Below are 13,391 nucleotides of genomic sequence, written 5' to 3'. Positions count from 1 at the left end.
TGTTGTTTAATTGTTGCACATGTTGTTTTGTTAGCTTTTATACTGGCGGATAATGACTAAATTTGTTTTTCATGTCTCTAAATTGAGAATGAAAGTATTGAAAGGTCTCACCATTTTTATTTTTTAATAATTGCGAAAATATTTCACAGCTCGACGACATTTCTTAGCTCGTTGGCTCGTAGTGAATATTCGAAACTAAACTATTTATTCTTTGCATCATTGATTTACAAATCTCTAACAAAAATTCTCTCAACCAACTTTCTTCCATTAAGAGTTGAACAAAATTGCACAACATCATAATTACGTTGTTCAGCCAACTTGAATCCCTTATCACTCAACAATTGGAATAAAGTCCAAGAACCATTTGTCATGATTCCCTTAAGTTTGGAGACAACTTGTCCATTCTTATTGAAAATTCTCTCAATTCCAGCGTACAAATCTAAATTGGCGCCACTGGTTGGAATTCTGGCAATTCTTTCGCCAGCTGTGGTTCCTGTTGGATATTCGATTCCAAAAACATATTCGAAAACAGAGTCGCTGCACTTGAATTGAGACCAGATTTCATTGCTGCCGTCATCTTGTTCGACACATTTTTCGAGGACAATGAGGAATTGTTGTGGCATCTTTTTATGATTGATTGGTTTTTGTTTTTTTTTGTTGTGAAATTTTGTGAGATTTGCTGCAGTTTTTATTCGAAAGCGATGATGGACACGAGAATGGCGCAGTGGAAAGTTCACCAGAGCTGCATATTGTAATGGATAGAATGTTGCAGAACAAGGACAAACGCTGGAACTATCGTTGTCCATGACACTTCAATCTCATTGGTGGTTGAGTAAGGTTTGGACAATTGACAGAATAAATTTGGACATGATTGGCAACAAATTAGATAAATGGTAGGTATGTCACTCACTTTTGTAAATTGCATTATACTGTTGTAATTGAACTACAATTATTTGGACATGTCAGAAAATCGTAGTGGGTTCCATCATGAGTTTACAACACATGTGTTCACTTGACAGAATTTCTTCTTCTTGACTCTTCTCTTATTTGACACATGGTTTGTTCAGCAACACCTCCTCCCATCAATTTATTTCTATCAGTTCAAATGAAATATCTCTCGGAATGAAATACATTTTTCCATCATCATAAAATTGAACATTGAATATGACTGTAATCCACAGCATTCAAAATACGATAAAACCTGAAAATGCAGATTGGTGGATGCTTTTCCACACAATTTCAGCATCCAACAAGGAGTTTCAACCGGAGTTCACAATAAAAAAAATGTCAGCATCAGATACTTCCCTGCATCACGCCAACAGCAACAGCAAAATCACACTAAACGTTGCCATTTGTCAATGCGATATAAAATTCAAACAAATAGACATTAACAAGGAACACATTTCACACATGCTTTCTCCACTCGATTCGAAATTAATTGATTTTCTCGTCTTTCCAGAAATGACACTCTCTGGCTATGTTTTCAAAGATAGGGAGGATATCTTTCCATTCTGTGAGAGATCTGGTCCTGGTGGAGAGTATTTCGAATATGGACTTGCACTTGCCAAGAAATTCAATTGCACTGTTTTTTTGGGATTTCCAGAAAAGGAATTGATTCAAGATGGAAAGGATGAGCTATCCAATTGTAAATTGTATAATTCAATGTATGTGATTTCACATAATGGTAATTATGTGACCTACAGAAAACATTTCCTTTTTGAGGCGGATACTGTGTGGGCAGAGGAAGGTGATACATTCAAAGCATTTGATTATTCCTTGAATGAGCGTTGCATTCTCACACACGACACTTCTACCATGGATAAACCAACAGGAATGGATAGAGAAAATATTCGAATTGGTGTTGGAATTTGTATGGATATTGACAATGGAACAAATTATTGCACTGACATTAATTTGAGAGAATTGACCACTTTCCATAAGGAAATTGGATCTGATGTATTGGTATTCATGTGTAATTGGTTTTCAACTGATTGTCTCGAGTATTGGTTGGATAGATTACAACCCATGATTTCTACCAAAGAGCAATTTCCATATTTTGTGGCTTGCAATCGAATTGGAAATGAATGTGGAATTGATTTTTGTGGAATGAGTTGTGTTTATAATTTGAGTCATGAAATGCAACCAAGTAATGCTTTGGTAACTAGTTTACCACAATCAGAGGAAGCTGTCAAACTTGTTAGCATTGTCTTGAATTTGTAATCTAAATTGAGATAAGATAATGAAATAAATAAATTCATGATGAATACTGTTATTTCCGAGGGTCCTTAATTTACATACTATTTCAACCAAATTAAAAATCATTGAAAAAGAAGAAACTTGTTTCATGGTGCTGATTTAAATAAATCGAAAAAAATGTATGAAAGAGCACCACCACGGTTAGTCCATGATGATGAAAGCATGATGCTGAGACAGGACCGGGTAGACGGACAAATATTAAGCAGAACTCCTATTGATGGTGGCCAATTTATTAATTTATTAAAAACTAATACCAACAAAAATAAGGATCACATCAAGGGAGAAATAGACATCTTTTTCCCATTAAGCGAATTAGAAAAATCCAAGATTGAAACACTCATCAATTTGGACAATATCGAATCAGCCATTGTTTCTACGAGCTCTGTTCTTTGTACGTATCCAAATCCTTTGTCTATGGATGTTATTGATAAAGTCACAATGGCCATTACTTCCAATGCTTTCTTTCACGATACTGGTGGTAAAAAGTCTTCAGAGTTTTTCAAGGAATGGACTAATTTTGTTTCAAATCTCAACAAGTTCAAGATGAATCATCCCAGTACCTCAGTTTTTTATACTATTTCTCGTTTATATGAAGAGATGACATCTTCCAACACTGGTTTCCCTTCACTCACCCAAGAGTTTTTTCTGGCAGCTCTTCATTGCAATATTTATTTCTTTAAACCACCTTCAACCCCAATCTGCGCATATTCCTGCTCTACTCTACAAATTAGTTATGTTAGCAAGGGCATATGATCCCTCAATATGTGCTGAATCCCAAATGACAACCATTCTGGAACATGCTTTTAAAATGTTTAGATTTGTTTACTGGAAGCACAGTGCAAATGTTACGTTCGTTTCAGCATTTGACGAAAGGGATGCTACAATTCAATTTCCATTGGCAGAGTTCACTGATTGCTGTATTCACATTGCAGAAACAAATTCACATTCTTTGGAAATTGTAAAACAAACTCTTTCCACAGCAATAGAACTACTAAATGAAGTGAAAGACAGAATATCCCTCAACCAAGTCATTTTCCACTCAACCTGCCTATGCAAATGTTATAGTGCATGCCTAGAACATTTAAGAACTACTGAATCACCTCAAAATGTTTCCATCTGGGAGATTAATCAAAAAAAGTTGCGTTCTGAAATTAATAACGAATTGTTTTCTCAAACAATGAAAACAAATATTGATGATGAAGATTTAACATGATCCTTACAAAATAAAAGAGCGGAAGCAACAGATTATTAAGGAAGAAGAGCATTGATTTTGGATTTGTATTGTTTCGATAGATTGAATATCGAAGAAACAGTATTTGTCAATTCAATTAATGGATCAGTTTTCAGTCGTTGGAGTTGGTGTATGCATATTATGTTTCAGAAGGATTTATTCTACCATTCTCAGTTGCCATTTCGTTTGAGAGAAACAAAAGCATTTACGATTGTAGTATTGTTATCATTGTGATTTTAAAAGGAGAAAGAAAAATGAAACTTTCTAACAAATTGATGCAAGAAATTGATTCTTTGATTGATCACTTGCTGAGTTAGAAATTGAATAAACAAAAAAAAAACAAAAGCTCTTCGAAAAATTCAATAGAACAGAATCTCTCACTAATAAGAAGATTACCAATAATCATTGCAGCTACATTTACCATTTTTGAAGTGATGATATCTGTTTGCATCTCTTACAACTATTTCCACATTCATTTCTTTTGAAATGTAAGCTATGGCATTGTGACAGTCATTACAAACTCTCAAATTACTTGTTAAAAGTATCTTTTTTCTATTTGGTTGCAAAACAAAAGCATGGGAGATTGCTATTTTTTCTGCGTGTCTGCATAAAGAATCAATCTTTTCCTCCTCAGATATTAGTTGAGCGTTTGTAACCCATCTAGTATCTGATACATAACCAGCACCAATAATTTTTTGATAAATCTCTTTTCGCTTATTCTCCACTTCTGTAAACAATGGGTAATTACTGGAACCAGAAATGAATTGATAGGTTGTACCTTTATCTTCACTATAAACAATTCCAGGAATTTTTTTAATGCCTTGTTGTACCATCAAACCTCTTATTTCACTTGCCTTAGTATTATTTCCTTTAAACATGTAAATATTTGATAGCAGTATGTAAGGAGATGGATCGGTTGGTTCTATTTTTGTTAAAATTTCGAATATTTTTTCTGCTATCTCTATATTATTATGCTTTCTACATCCTGCCATGAGTGTTCGCCATAGTATTGCCTCAGTACTGTCTCCAATGAGCTGTTCAGCTTCATTAAATAATCCAGCCCTCGCAAAAACATCAACCATTACTGTTTTATGGGATGGTGATGGGATTATTTTGAGTGTCTCTATTGTGCTGTAAATCTTTATGGCCTCTTCAACCATTCCACTATGTGACAAGGCATTCAAAATAATTGTGATAGTATCTCCATTAGGTTGTACACTGTTTTTAACCATAGACTTGAATAAATTCAAAGCTTTTTTACCCTGTCCATGACGAGCATAACTTGCTAAAATACAATTATATGACATAATGGAGGGGTTGCTGCTTAGTATATCTGTTAATATTTCGGTTGTCTTTTTCTGGTTGCAAGTTTTGGAATAGAATGTCAACATTGCAGATTTGATCATCTCAGAACTATCTAGTTGTTTTTCTTGTATCTCTTTAATTAATGTTTTTCCTTTGGTTGGAGATACTAAATCTGCACAACCTATCAATAACACCAAATACGTAGTTGTATCAGGGATAATAGGTTGAATAGAACAGTATTCCTTCATGTGATTAAAAATACTAAATGCTCTATCCAAATCACCTTTTCCAATATAGGATTGAATTAAACAGTTGTGAAAACTTGTATCTAATCTATCTTTTGGAACGCTATCAAATAATTCAATGGCCTTATCAAATTTTTCACATTTGTTATAGAAATTAATCATTGAGGTCATCAACTGAGTACTAGAAAGTTTGCTTTCTCCAACTATATTCAACACCCTCAATCCTTGCTCAGAGATTCTCTGTCTGCACAACCTGTCAATAACACCAAATACGTAGTTGTATCAGGGATAATAGGTTGAATAGAACAGTATTCCTTCATGTGATTAAAAATACTAAATGCTCTATCCAAATCACCTTTTCCAATATAGGATTGAATTAAACAGTTGTGAAAACTTGTATCTAATCTATCTTTTGGAACGCTATCAAATAATTCAATGGCCTTATCAAATTTTTCACATTTGTTATAGAAATTAATCATTGAGGTCATCAACTGAGTACTAGAAAGTTTGCTTTCTCCAACTATATTCAACACCCTCAATCCTTGCTCATAATTCTTGCTGTCAGCACAAGCTGTTAAAATAATGGTCATCGTTGTAGAGTTAGGTAAAATATTTAGATGTTGCATTTCATCAAGTATTTCTATTGCTCTATTTAAATCACCTTTTCCAATATAGGATTGAATTACACAATTATATGATGTCGTATCTACTCTATCTTTTGGAACGCTATCAAATAATTCAATGGCCTTATCAAATTTTTCACATTTGTTATAGAAATTAATCATTGAGGTCATCAATGAGTACTAGAAAGTTTGCTTTCTCCAACTATATTCAACGCCCTCAATCCTTGCTCATAATTCTTGCTGTCAGCACAAGCAGTTAAAATAATAGCCATCGTTGTAGAGTTAGGTAAAATATTTAGATGTTGCATTTCATCAAGTATTTCTATTGCTCCATTTAAATCACCTTTTCCAATATAGGATTGAATTACACAATTGTGATAATGTCGTATCTACTCTATCTTTTGGAACGCTATCAAATAATTCAATGGCCTTATCATATTTTTCACATTTGTTATAGAAATTAATCATTGAGGTTATCTAATGATTACTTGAAAGTTTGTTCTCTCCAACTATATTCAACACCCTCAATCCTTGCTCATAATTCTTGCTGTCAGCACAAGCAGTTAAAATAATAGCAATGTTGTAGAGTTAGGTAAAATATTTAGATGTTGCATTTCAGCAAGTATTTCTATTGCTCCATTTAAATCACCTTTTCCAATATAGGATTGAATTACACAATTATATGATGTCGTATCTACTCTATCTTTTGGAACGCTATCAAATAATTCAATGGCCTTATCATATTTTTCACATTTGTTATAGAAATTAATCATTGATTCAAATCTCATAGATGATGTGCTCGATTTTGTTCTCTAACTAAAGTACTTTCAACCCTTGTTCGTAATTCTTACTGTCAGCACAAGCAGTTAAAATAATTGTAAATGTGGCCGAGTCGGGTGAAATATTTTGCTGTTGCATTTCAGCAAGCATCTCTATTGCTCTATTTAAATCACTTTTTCCAATATAGGATTGAATTAAACAATTATATGAAGTTGTATCCAATCCATCACTGCTAACGTTTCTAGTAATTTCAATTGCCTTATCATAGTCTTCACATTTGTTATAAAAATTCACCATTGTGGTTAATAGCACTTTGTTGGTAGTTTTGGAATGTTCAATCATTGAGCAAATCATTCTACTTTCTTTTTGTTTGTTTTTCTTTAAAGAGAAAGTCAATGAGGAAATAAACAGATTATCAAAAATTTTGATTTTTTGAGCATTCATTTCATGTAATAATGTCATCCCCTCTTCAAAATTATATTTAAACAAACACTGTGCATAGTAATTGTAGGCGTATAAACTGACTTGTTTTCTTTCAAGTAAAACAGAAAATATATGTTTGGCAATATCCAATTCAAAATCATTCGGATAACTTGAGAGAACTTTTAAGATTTGATCCAATCTAAAACTCTTCAGAGAAGCAAGTGATGAATTTCCAAGTTTTCTAACAAGAGTTACAACTTCATCATAGCCTTCTTCATGCACTAATGTAGAAATGGCAATATCAATGGTTCTAATAGTGGCAGAGCCTTCATCAAAATGATGAATAATATTTTTCAATTCATCAATATATTTCCTTCTTTCCACTTCGGACCGTTTATGCTTAGAGCACAAAGTAATCATAAGGGTTGCAAGACTCATTGATTTTGTGTTCGTATTCGCATACAGACTTGCGCATTCTTCAAAGGTTAAATGTGGTTTCATTATTTCTCTGAACAGTTTTTCTGCCGAATTAAAGAAAGGTCGGATAGCAGAAGAAAAGTGCCGAACAATGTCAGAGCGAATGGAAAAGAGAGGTCGCATTTTTTTTGAGAGTTTAATTTGTTTGCTGATTTGAGGAATCTCCCCTTAATCAAAATCTCAGCTGATGAAAAAAAGACCAGAACCTTATGACCAATATAATGATGATAGCAACAATTTGAATTATATGAAGAATTAACTTGAATGGTATCATTCAGAGAGAAGGATAATTCACCATGTTTTTGATAAGGGGGAATTAAGAGCTCCAATCTGTAAATATTAATTGCTCCTCTACCATTCGTTTTCGTAATTGGTGGATCATCAAAAGTTTCCAATTATTTGAATTATCACCCCAATTTATGTGAGGAAAGTACTTCAAAAGAGAATTCAGGTGGACGGAAATCATTGTGGTGATTTTTCACTTGTGGTTCATCCTAGACTAGGTGATTACGATGAAGGAGAATTTATTTAATGATTGGGAAGATAGAATATTTGGAAGAGTAGAATAAAGTAAATTTCCTTACTGAAAATATAGGCTATTATGCAGTGAATTTAGCAAAAGTCAGACCTTAACCAAACTCTATTTTACGAATTGCAAAACCTTAAGCTTAACAAACTTTCATTTGTAAAAAAATGCCAAACAAGTTTACCGCCATTTTATCTAATTAATCCAAAACTACAGAAAATGAGTGAACAATATGTTACCATTACAGAGGAGAACGGAAATGAAGCGCTTGTTTCATTGACAGAAGCAATAGATAAATTGCCAACCCACTTGTCGTTTTTTATACATATTCCTCGGGAAACACAGGTTAAGAGATATATTAGAGCACTAGCTGTGCATGCGGATGTTTATGGTGAGGTGTCGAGAATTTATTGTTCACCACCATCAACTCAAATACAAGATGCCTCTTCGTTTATCAAAGTATTATGCTTTTCGAGGAGCAGGAGAAAGATTAAAACCTTTTTAATGTTGTTGTATAATAGCTGGATAGCTGATTACCCCATTGAATTCTGTGTCAAAGAACCTGCAACCTTTGGTCATCACAGATTTAACATTGTCAAAGAAAGCAGACAGGATAATTCTGTCACATTAACAGAAGATGTAATTACTATACCAAGTATTGAACAGATCCATTCCTGTAATGATAAACCTCTTTCGTTTTATAAAAGAATTTGGGGTGGTAAGGGCAATATTTCAAGGCATTCATCTTGGGAAGCCATTAAAAGATATACTTCAAATGTTGAAGCACTCCTAGACTATCTTTCAGAACCACTAACCTCCTCTTCAGAGGGTCTTTCTGAATCAAGCAAAGAATTTAAATATACAAAAACGAAACGAAAACGAAAAGAGCGTGCCCAAAACAACACATCAATAAGGGTTGCAAGTCTTGAGTCAAAATTACAATTAATGAAATTACAACTAGAAGAGCAAACCAAAGTTGAGGGGACTTTGCAAAGGGCAACAAGTTTTTTAGAAATTTCTGAATTCAAACTTGATAAAAGCAAACCAAAATCGTGGAGAAGGGAACAAATGAGAATGGTTTTGATAGACTATGATGTAGGAGTTGGGATCAATGAGGAAGACCTTCAGTCAAAAATGGTTTGTGGATATGATTTGGAAAATGTTGTGGATGCCTTAATATCCTTTAAAGGAGAAAAAGAAGAAAAAATTGAACATGCATGTAAACAAATACAAGGAATCGATAGTAATGTTGTAAATGCCATTGTGAGATGGGCTTACAGGAATTTAACAGAAACCAAATAAGAGTCAAAAATCATTCATACTTTGTTGCTATTGGATTTGAAAAAAAAGGAATCATTATCAAAAACCTATTCAGAAAACCTCAAAGTAACTTTTCAAATAATCGATTCAGTGGTAGAACTATTAAATTGAATTTCCAAAGATTGAAAAATTATTGTTTGCCTTTTAACTTCTCAAATCGGACGGGATGAGGTGCATTCATCGTGATATGGCCATAGCCATCAATTACCTTAATAAACTGAACAAAAGGGATAGTGGGAACCTGTGGTGCTGTAGTCTTTTATTGCATGTTTTATTGATTTTTATTGAGATGCTATTAAAAATCATTAATCAACATATGGACTTTGTTTTTTATTGGAAACCTGAGATTATAAAAGGTTTATAACAAATATCTAATTTGCAACTAAATTATTAACTATTTCAATGGAGTTTGATCATATTGGATGAACAATATCCTTATAGTTATCAATAACTTTAACAATTCCTGAACCACCAACACTAACTGACAATGTGGTATTACCACCCAAAGTTGATTGTAGACAACAACCATGCCTCCAAATAAAAGATCGCTACTTAGAAGCTGTGTTAATAGAGAAATTTCAATTATTAATTTTGGACGGGAAGCCTGCCAGGAATATGGCGACAATCCCGCTACAGTCTTTGACTGTATGAACAGTGAAGGCAACTAGACGAATCTTGTTGGTTCAGTAAGGTTTGTTGAAGAAATTGGTAGGGTTGATCACCTTCGTATTTATTGAACATTCCACATGTTGAATTGCTTGATGCAAATTTTGGTTTCTCTTATTCTTATCAATTCGAAATTGAAACTTCATAAATTTCAAACATTTTATTTACAAATTACAATTTACTGAATTATTTACAAGTTGTAATTTACATCTTTTTCGATTTGGTAATCTTCTTATTTGTGGTGTTTGATTGTTTAGCTCTCTTTTCAATTGAATTTTTCGAAGATCTTTTCACTGAAATTTGTTTACCATTTAAATTTGCATGATGATAATCAATATTATTACGATGTCTTGTTCCACTTATAATATTAGATGTATCAATATCAAATAATGGTAATCTTTTAGATAAATCAATTGGTTTTGATCTTGTCCATTCTGTTTTTGTTGGAATTCTATCTCCGGAAGAATTTGAAGAATTTGATGAAGTATTTCTAGCTGGCATTTTGCTCTTAGTTTTTGTTATTTAGTTATTTTGTTGTGGAAATATCATCATCCAAAACAATTATCTATTTATTTCCATGATGATTTCCACTAATTTTGTGATTCCGATTTTTAGTGGATTTTCCATTCATCACAAGAATTTAATATTTTGATGAAAGAAATTTAATGAAAACCAACAAAAGAAAATAACAATAAGAAAATGGTCTCAACAAGAAGAAATATGTATAATTCCTCCAATAATACTTCACAATTTAATTCCGAAATTTCTCTGGATAATATTGTTGGTGGAACAAGAAGAAGAAATTTAATTGATTACAAAACATTGAATTCTATTGAAACAAGCAAAACTTCTAAATCTCAATCACATAATACTTTAGAAATGAGAAACAAACAATTCAAAATGTGGTAATCTCCATTTAACTCAAAATTTTGTAAACCTAGGCATTCATTGTAAATAAAATCAAAATGTAAATATTCAATAAAGCACACAGTTGAGTTTTTTTGACCCCTTATTTTCTACGTTGAACTTTTGTTCAATACACGTCCTACTTAAATTTCAATGTAATTTATCAACTCTGTGTTTACTTCATGTTCAACTATCTCAGAGAAGTTAAATCATAAAATAACAAACAACGACCATAATTCAGTTCTCAAAAACCATACATCTAGAAAGGCTTATAAGATTTGTTCGAATTTACACTCTTTTCTTTCTTCATACTTACCTTGAAGGACATTTCAGTGATCATGCAGACTGAACTGTGAATCTGGAAACTCTCCTCCTTGCACTCAGAGGATGAGTAGCCAGAATTTGGTCAATAATCAAAGTGGTTGTTGCCCTCCTTCTCAATTTTTTCCTGTGAGGATCATCTGGTATGATTTCTCGCTCTGTTAAATAATAGAAATTTTGTGTGTGTTGGAATTTTGCTGCGGTGAAGATCCAATGCCAACTGAAACCAATACAAGGCAAACCTGAAGCTACATCAAAATTCCAAAAGCTCAAGATTGGGAGCAAGTCTGTGGTAAAAGAAAAGATAAAAAGACTACAGCACCACAGGTTCCCAAGTTGTCTCCAACCTCAGTACTGATGTGGCTCGACGATGCTTAACTTCTCAAATCGGACGGGATGAGGTGCATTCATCGTGATATGGCCGTAGCCATTCACTTCCTTAATCTTTCACTCTTCAACAATATGAAGTAAATCTATCTTTAGAATAACACAAACATAGCACGGCGGGTACAATCAATAAGTTAACTAGGCACTTTACAATTTATTCATCAATTTCATACAAATATTTAAGAAGTTCCATAATCAAAACAGTAAACATGTGCATTTGCAATTCCAACAAAACATTTGTTATTTCCATTACAACAAGTTCTAATGCATTTCCCAAACTTTTCTGGTAAACCTTCAAATGTTTTAATCTTTGATTTGGCAGATTTCAATTCTTCCAATTCAATTGGCATTATTTCTAACATACTCATTAGGTCGATACTTTCGTATACTTCTCTTTCGTCCTCTCTCAAATAATCTTCATTCAAGAATTGAGTAATAAAATCCTCTGATGAATGAACTCCAAATTTTACACCAATCGGAGTTCGGTAAATTGCTAATCCCCAATCTCCGTAGCTGATTAACTTTAAAGCACCATTTGATGTGGTTTCTCTTCCGATACAAAAATTATGAATTAGAAAATCGTTTAATTGGGGAGGTGCAAAAGTGGTTGGTGTGGGAGTAGCTTGTTTCTTTTTAGTCATTTTTTTATTCGATTCAAAGTTAATTATATCTGCAAGTGCAAGTTCAAAAGAACAGATGGTATCAACTTTCTAATAGAGCTGTTCGAAGAATAGAATTTTAACATGAAGTTAACTCATTATTTCTCCAGATAAATTTTCAGATGAATCCCAAATAGTTGTTAGGCAACACGAGTGGAATTTCAAATTTGTTCCTTTTTTACAAATGAATTTATTTAACAATGTTTTGTTCAATTTCCAGTTTAAAAAAATAATTCAACATCAGGACAACCAACCCATGCTGTCGAATATTGATAATTTAACTGGTGGGTTTCTTGTCATTTTAATCCTGGATTCGAATATTAAATCCGAAATGTTGTTTCGTAAATTATCTGGCAAGCCAAAGAAATATGAAGTGACTTTAATTGTACATACCATGCAAGGTTTCTCCCTCTTGGGAGGTAAAAACCACCTAAACATTATAGGATTTGATCTTGTAAGGAACAGAAATCAAATTACAAAACTTTTAGTCAACTTGATCAATTCCAATTTCAAACACAATGCAACTGAAAACCCAATTCTAAAAATGGTTTCTATATTCGATTTATGGGATCATAAACCAGCTGTTCTCGCAATTTTCTCAATTCATTTCAAAGAAAAACGTCAACCGTTGCGAGCTGTCTCGAACAGATTAAGAAATGACAAGGAAGTTGTGATGGCAGCTTTTGAAAAAGATTATTTACAGTTTAAATATGCTTCCAGTGAATTGAGAGCAGATAGAGAATTTGTATTATTACTTGCTAGAAGTTTTGGTGATATTGGACTAGTTCTTGAATATATTTCTTCTGATTTGACCAGTGACAAGGATTTTGTGAGTGATTTATTTGAAGCAGATTCAAAAGCTTTTGAATTCTTTCCAAGTGAATTAAGATCAGATAAGGATTTCGTTTTAAAAATTATTGCTAAATCTAATGATGATTTAAATTTGGAATTTCTAAGACATTTGAGTGACAATCTTAAAGCGGATAAGGAAATAGTGTTGAAAGCAGTTTTTCCTAATGAATATTCAACCCAACAGCTAGATATCCACCTTAATAATGATAGAGAAATAGCTCTGACAGCTGTCAGGAAGGAACGTTTGGTATTTCGATTTCTATCAAAAGAATTACAAAGCGATGAAGAAATTCAAAAATATATGATTGACTCGTTTGGAAATGATCTTGTCAATTCCAAAAAAAGGAAATAAAATCTAGCAATTTTTAATTTTGTTATTCCAAAATGAAAATGTGAAAAGTGTTGATTACATTG

At 32.8% G+C, this 13,391-nt stretch overlaps 9 protein-coding genes across 9 annotated transcripts; 4 read left to right on the top strand and 5 right to left on the bottom strand.

Moving 5' to 3' along the window:
- Nucleotides 1-224: 224 nt before the first annotated feature.
- On the bottom strand, nt 225-806 carry NAEGRDRAFT_48386 (uncharacterized protein; the record flags this gene model as incomplete). Its single annotated transcript, XM_002678320.1, has 1 exon — nt 225-806. The coding sequence occupies one exon, from the start codon at nt 804-806 to the stop codon at nt 225-227; it is 582 nt and encodes a 193-aa protein (XP_002678366.1).
- Nucleotides 807-1,284: 478 nt separating this feature from the next.
- On the top strand, nt 1,285-2,233 carry NAEGRDRAFT_57779 (carbon-nitrogen hydrolase; the record flags this gene model as incomplete). Its single annotated transcript, XM_002678416.1, has 1 exon — nt 1,285-2,233. The coding sequence occupies one exon, from the start codon at nt 1,285-1,287 to the stop codon at nt 2,218-2,220; it is 936 nt and encodes a 311-aa protein (XP_002678462.1). The 3' UTR covers nt 2,221-2,233.
- A 140-nt stretch (nt 2,234-2,373) lies between these two features.
- Nucleotides 2,374-3,009, top strand: NAEGRDRAFT_66504 (uncharacterized protein; the record flags this gene model as incomplete). The annotated part of the gene is made up of 1 exon (XM_002678415.1): nt 2,374-3,009. The coding sequence occupies one exon, from the start codon at nt 2,374-2,376 to the stop codon at nt 3,007-3,009; it is 636 nt and encodes a 211-aa protein (XP_002678461.1).
- An 870-nt stretch (nt 3,010-3,879) lies between these two features.
- NAEGRDRAFT_66503 (uncharacterized protein) lies at nt 3,880-5,040 on the bottom strand (the record flags this gene model as incomplete). Its single annotated transcript, XM_002678319.1, has 1 exon — nt 3,880-5,040. The coding sequence occupies one exon, from the start codon at nt 5,038-5,040 to the stop codon at nt 3,880-3,882; it is 1,161 nt and encodes a 386-aa protein (XP_002678365.1).
- A 215-nt stretch (nt 5,041-5,255) lies between these two features.
- Nucleotides 5,256-5,822, bottom strand: NAEGRDRAFT_66502 (uncharacterized protein; the record flags this gene model as incomplete). The annotated part of the gene is made up of 1 exon (XM_002678318.1): nt 5,256-5,822. The coding sequence occupies one exon, from the start codon at nt 5,820-5,822 to the stop codon at nt 5,256-5,258; it is 567 nt and encodes a 188-aa protein (XP_002678364.1).
- A 654-nt stretch (nt 5,823-6,476) lies between these two features.
- On the bottom strand, nt 6,477-7,463 carry NAEGRDRAFT_66501 (uncharacterized protein; the record flags this gene model as incomplete). The annotated part of the gene is made up of 1 exon (XM_002678317.1): nt 6,477-7,463. The coding sequence occupies one exon, from the start codon at nt 7,461-7,463 to the stop codon at nt 6,477-6,479; it is 987 nt and encodes a 328-aa protein (XP_002678363.1).
- Nucleotides 7,464-8,085: 622 nt separating this feature from the next.
- Nucleotides 8,086-9,168, top strand: NAEGRDRAFT_66500 (uncharacterized protein; the record flags this gene model as incomplete). Its single annotated transcript, XM_002678414.1, has 1 exon — nt 8,086-9,168. One exon carries the CDS (start codon nt 8,086-8,088, stop codon nt 9,166-9,168), a length of 1,083 nt encoding a protein of 360 aa, XP_002678460.1.
- A 2,477-nt stretch (nt 9,169-11,645) lies between these two features.
- Nucleotides 11,646-12,107, bottom strand: NAEGRDRAFT_66499 (uncharacterized protein; the record flags this gene model as incomplete). The annotated part of the gene is made up of 1 exon (XM_002678316.1): nt 11,646-12,107. One exon carries the CDS (start codon nt 12,105-12,107, stop codon nt 11,646-11,648), a length of 462 nt encoding a protein of 153 aa, XP_002678362.1.
- A 562-nt stretch (nt 12,108-12,669) lies between these two features.
- NAEGRDRAFT_66498 (uncharacterized protein) lies at nt 12,670-13,329 on the top strand (the record flags this gene model as incomplete). Its single annotated transcript, XM_002678413.1, has 1 exon — nt 12,670-13,329. The coding sequence occupies one exon, from the start codon at nt 12,670-12,672 to the stop codon at nt 13,327-13,329; it is 660 nt and encodes a 219-aa protein (XP_002678459.1).
- Between the last annotated feature and the right edge of the window lie 62 nt (nt 13,330-13,391).

This window comes from Naegleria gruberi (genome assembly GCF_000004985.1).
Source record: "Naegleria gruberi genomic scaffold NAEGRscaffold_18, whole genome shotgun sequence".
NCBI lineage: Eukaryota > Heterolobosea > Eutetramitea > Acrasida > Naegleriidae > Naegleria > Naegleria gruberi.
The sequence above is the reverse complement of the archived record's forward strand: the minus strand, read 5'-3'. Positions and strand labels throughout refer to the sequence as shown.